The following is a 5,512-nucleotide window of genomic DNA, read 5'->3' on the forward strand; positions in this document are numbered from 1 at the left end:
AATTGATAGTAAAGCGACTGGACAAATGTTTCGCAGTGCTGAAATCTCTGAGTTAGACATTAATACCCGCAAAGCCTCAGGACCTTTACAGAACAAATTTCTCTGAGAACTATCTTTTCTCTGACGTGAAACACCTGCAGGTTTTTTGTGTACTGAATCTGGTTGACGGTCAGTTAAAACAAGAATAGTTTGTGCCCAGCTAAGGTACTTTAAGCAAATTGCCACTCTATCAAATGACCGTTTTCCAGCACTGTGTTACATGGAAGTCAGGAGCAATCAGTATTGGAAACCAAACTTACAAAATCTTCTATGTAACTACAGGTACAACTTCCTTGAGCTGAATTGTTCCTTGGGTTTGAATAAGAGGCAATTAAGAGGCTGGCCATTTTGAATAGGTTCAAAAAGGGATCTAAAGGCCTGTTACAGACTGCCAAAATAAAGCTGCTTCGGGTCTCTTTGGAGGTATGCTATTTAAATGATGGATGCATCCTAAGAATCCGGAAGCTGCACCAAAGCTGCACTCCAGTGCTTAGGAATGGAGTGTTGCTTTGTCGCGACCTCCAGACTCTTAGGACCCATGCATCATTTAAATAGCATACCTCCAAAGAGACCCGAAGCAGCTTTATTTTGGCAGTCTGTAACAGGCCCAAGTCAACCAGGATCTCAAAATGGTCCCCATGGTTCTCTTTTTTGGAAGCTGAACATTTTAGAACCAGATAATAGATCAAGCTCAAGCCATCTTTCTTAAGAATTGCTTTCACTGAACTACAATTTCAAGTAATGCCAGCTGCAGTTTTGGACAAATATTATATATAATAAGGGGCTATTTGAAAACAGACTATGTATTTGTAGCCAATGTCAGGTGGAAGACACTATATATAATATGCTAACTATAGAGTCCCCTCTATAGTGACTCAAGAGAGAGATTTCTAAAACCCTTTCTGATAAATGGACGTGGGGACTCTCTTGTAGAATTGGTTAATTTCCTTTTGAGTGATACCAATGAGTATGTAACACATAAAGTGCCCCTTTTCGCTTTGGCTGCATAAAAGATTAGAAAGAGAGAGAACTGCTACAAAGTAGCATGGAGACACAAAGTATTAATTTCTTTTCATGTTGGCAACTTGGAAATTCAATTGGAATTTGAACTGTTTTTATCCTTTATACTAGCTAGGTAACAACTTTGGTAACTCATGTAAAATTGTTGGGTGCGTTTTGTACCTTTTACCTTGACTGTTTTGTATATTGCTCAGCTACTTGTCATGGCCTTCGTCGAGCACGATAAACATATTGCTGATAAAGATGATTTCTCTCCAGGAGGGGGAAGCAAGACCTCAAAAAGTGCTGTGCTCTTATCTGTTGCAATTTGAACAGACAGCTGTATGGTCTATCATCACATGGAGTCCTGTGTTTGCAGATAACACACACCAAATAATTGTGATTCAGCAGTTTCTTAATGCTGAATAACAAGAATTTTTTTCTGCTTTTCAGGGCTGTGGGTTACTGTTGTGCAAGTGAGAAATGCAAAATATTTGTTTCATACTTAAATCATGTGCTTCTGAAATTTCACTTTCTTCTCTCCTTCACAAACTAATCTGGCCATTTCCCAAGGGATGACTTGAACATAGTTTTGGGACTGTAAAGGGGAGGGGAGAAGGGCCAATAACTACATCAGCTGAATTTCCAATCTCATTATATGACCAATATTTTTTAAATACAAAGAAAATGAAAATGTTCCAAAACATACTGTTACATAACACACTGACAGTAGGATCCATATGAATGTGTTTTCATATTCTTACATTTATGAAATTCATTTTGCTACCTCATTTCAGATGAATGCGAATGCCTCTCTGACCATGTCTTTAGCACAGACTCCTTACTGCAAGAAAAAAGGTTATGATCCTCAGAGTCCTTTGTGTGCCCATGTGATCTTCTCTGGATTGGTTGAAAAGGTAAGACATAATATTGGTCCTTGTCATGAGAATGTTTCAAACATAATGGTAACTTAGAACTGGAGAGAGTAAGTTTCATAGTAGTAGTAATCTAGACTTCTGAGCTATACTATGCTACCTGAATATTTGTCTTAATATTTCATATTTTGCAGTGACATAAATATATCTAAATGTTAGGAACCTGACCAATGCAGGAGATGCAGAATTAGTTCTTTTCTTAACTCTGGTAAGGAAATAGTGAAAAGGGTCTGCCTTTTAACCTCACAACAATACTGTGATGTAGGTTAGTCTAAGACAGAGCCTGGTCCAACATCACACAACAAGCTTTACATGGCTGAACAAGGATTTAAGATTTCCCCTAACCTGGCTCCTTCAACAGGTGTTAGATTACAATTCTTACCATCCCAGCAGGTATGGCTATTACACCAAAGTAGTGTTCTGTGTTTTCCGGTTGGACTGGTGTTTTCCATAAAAGTGGGGTACTGAAAACAGCATGCAACTTTTCTGACATCAGTAGACTTTTGAGTGGAACCTTGGAAGTTCTAATTCTATTTCAAATGCATGTTCCTCTTCCTTGTGCTGATAGGAAACAAACATGACAATAGTTATTAAGTCTTCCAAAATAAGAATGAATAAATGCAGTCACGGTATCATTTAGTCTTTGTTGTTCCAAATAGCACACCTTCTTTGAGTCCAGGTAGATAATTAAATTTAGATGAGCTGGTAGTGACTCTTTGCTCTAAAGCCCCATTTAAAGTGCTGGGTGACCTTTTGGCAATTATCTTTGTATACCCAGTAAGCAAGGATTTGACTCACACAAGTTTACTTTATAATTGTAAGTTTTTAAGGTGCCACAAAATTCTTTGTTTTTATTTTACATTTAGGACATTTGAATGTGAATATGTAATCCAAGTGTCCAAATAATTTGACAGAAGATGATGTAAATGAGTGACAGGGTATTTAGATAATGACAGTGCAATACTAGTATGTTTACTCTGGCATAATTTCTACTGTGTTCAGTGGATTTATTCCCAAGTACATGAATAAGATTGCAGCTTAAGTTACATGATTTTCATAGATAAGGACAAAATTTTCACCACCTTCCTTTCTTAGTGTACTTGGCAAAGGGTATGGCTCCAAAGTGTTGAGCTGGAACCATGAGGCTAAGCTTCTTAAAAGCAGTTGCCAAATTGCACATGCCAAATTTGAGCTTCCACAGATGGCAAGCCCCGCTTTTTAAATGGGCACGCATGCATGTGATCACAATCTTGTGCACATGTGCCTATTGAAAATGATGCGATTTGAGCATCTGTGTTTTTTGCTATCTGTGGGGGGAGTGTTCTGGAACAGATTCCCCATAGATAGCAAGGGAATACTGTATATAATGCCAAAACAGGACAATCATTTCCACAGTTTGCTTGATTGAGCCTAAGCAGTCATTTGTATCCTGAGTACGGCATAAGTCTAGTTGCCAGTCCCTATTACAGGAGATCCATTAATTCAGTGGGATTTACATAATAGTTGAGTTACTCTTCAGCCCTTTATTCAGTGAGTATACTCTAGCTGAAATGAGTGTGGGCTGTGGGCCTTGGTCACCTGTATGTGTCATAGTCTCCCTGTTTTCCCTTACATTGAGAGAGCTTGCAGGTGAGTATAAAATAATGTGGTTAGCTAAAATGTGGTGTATTTAGACTACATAGCAGGTAACCAGTTATGTTTATTAGGTTCCAAATGGCACAGAAACAGACTTTGCAAAGACAGCATTGTTCAGTAGACATCCTGAAATGGCTACCTGGCCACCAGATCATAACTGGTTCTTTGCGAAATTCAACATCACCAACGTCTGGGTCCTGGATTACTTTGGTGGAATCAAGACTGTGACTCCAGAAGAATATTTTAATGCTGTGCCCTAGTAAGTTGCAGTTTATTGTTACATTTCCTTTGGGGTTTGTTTTGATGATTTGTGTAATAATTTACTCAGGGCAAAGACTTGCATGCTCTGGTTATTATTATCATTAGAACCACTTCTCAAGTAATTAGGCTGCATTCACTAGTGACTTATGCAGGAACAATCGCACAAAAGTTGGGGGGACTGAGTAGACATATAGGATTGCATTATTAATGTCATGTTTAATAGACATAACACATGTTTGATGTCCCATGACCTTCTGCATTAATTGTTATTCATAACACTGTTAGTATGCTTTACAGGTCTTTAATGTGTAAAATAGTGTTTTTAATTAAAGTAACATTTTTAATATGTAAAAACTGTGTAAAGTACATTTTTAGCATGTTTCAGAGGGCGTACCCTGTGTGCTCACCATAGACCATTTCATAGGCAAACTGCAGAAAAGCAAAAAGGAAGTTGGGGGCAGGAGTTAAAAAAAAGGGGGTGGGGAGAAATTTGCATTATTTCTGTTATATATAAGGGGGTTTGGTTCCAGTTAGGTAGGAGAGAACCTTGGGCTCACAGCTCTAATTTGGTCATGTGAGGTTCAGATGTGCTCCTTCCCAGCTGGAAAAGAGAAGTCCCTGTTATCTTCATGGAGACCTAAGGTATGAGGGGAATCAAAACCATAACTGAGCCTCTTCCATTGAAATAAGTAGGATTTATGAGTTCATCTTTGACTATAATGCTCCCCTTGTTGACCTACTTTTCTATCTTGTCCAGTATTGTCCTTTGATTATATGACACTGTGGAGAGTTATTGTCTGTTTTTTCCCATCTTTGCATTCAGTGATCTTTTAATCTGAGATGCAAGTGTCTGAGCTAGACAATCTTCATGCAACTTTGTTCCTCACCACTGAGTTATAGTTTTTGCTGGGTCTGTAAAGTATTTTTTATTACAACTTCCAGAATCCCCAAGCCAGCATGGCCATTGTAGTCCAAAAATGTTCTCCAAACTCTGTCTTTCCTCCCATGTGGACAGAGGCATGCAGAAAGTGGAATCCAGATGTTATTTATTTATTTTATTTACTTTATTTACATGCCACCTTTCCCCCAGGATGTGCCCTATGCATAATAGCCTAAACAATTCTTACTCTTTTTCCTTCTTTGTAGGCACTGAAGATTTTATTTGTGTGGATGAAATCAAATGTCTACTCTATTTTTGTAACATGGAAAAAGGAATACTGCTGGAATTGAGACAACATTGCTGAATAGCAAGTGTGTATATTTCTTTAAAATCCCAATGGACTGCTTATACTGTGCATACTACGTTTAAAAAAATCAAGAATCTGAACCAAGAAAATCTAAATCTGCGCACAAAGATTTTTTATGCATACCCTTCATAGATGATTCTGCTTTTAGATTTATGAATTGCATGAACTCTTTCAGCAAGCTTCTGCAGAGGAAAATACATCATAGCATCCATGAGATGGAGACAGAAGTAAAATCAGAAGGAGGAGAAAAGGGGATGAAGCCAGTGCCAACTCTTAATCAATATGAAGAAACATCCTGAGATGTTCAGCTGTGTTGTATGCCCTAGTCTTGACACATAATTTTTGTTTGCCAGCTTTACCATGTTCATGCGCTCACTGGTTTCACCTATCAAAAAT

The 5,512-nt window shown here is 38.1% G+C and overlaps 1 protein-coding gene across 1 annotated transcript; it reads left to right on the top strand.

The window, feature by feature from the left end:
* The first annotated feature begins 1,763 nt into the window (after nucleotides 1-1,763).
* CREG1 (cellular repressor of E1A stimulated genes 1) lies at nucleotides 1,764-3,868 on the top strand. The gene is made up of 2 exons (XM_042459562.1): nucleotides 1,764-1,955; nucleotides 3,680-3,868. The coding sequence occupies exons 1-2, from the start codon at nucleotides 1,779-1,781 to the stop codon at nucleotides 3,866-3,868; spliced, it is 366 nt and encodes a 121-aa protein (XP_042315496.1). The 5' UTR covers nucleotides 1,764-1,778.
* The last annotated feature ends 1,644 nt before the right edge of the window (nucleotides 3,869-5,512 follow it).

This window comes from Sceloporus undulatus, chromosome 3 (assembly GCF_019175285.1).
Source record: "Sceloporus undulatus isolate JIND9_A2432 ecotype Alabama chromosome 3, SceUnd_v1.1, whole genome shotgun sequence".
Taxonomy (NCBI): Eukaryota; Metazoa; Chordata; class Lepidosauria; order Squamata; family Phrynosomatidae; genus Sceloporus; species Sceloporus undulatus.

Bases quoted from the DNA above. Each gene is read 5' to 3' on its own strand.
- CREG1 (XM_042459562.1), top strand. From the start codon at position 1,779: ATGAATGTGTTTTCATATTCTTACATTTATGAAATTCATTTTGCTACC. The intron at 1,956-3,679 runs GTAAGACATAAT...TATGTTTATTAG, and splicing joins TCTCTGGATTGGTTGAAAAG to GTTCCAAATGGCACAGAAAC.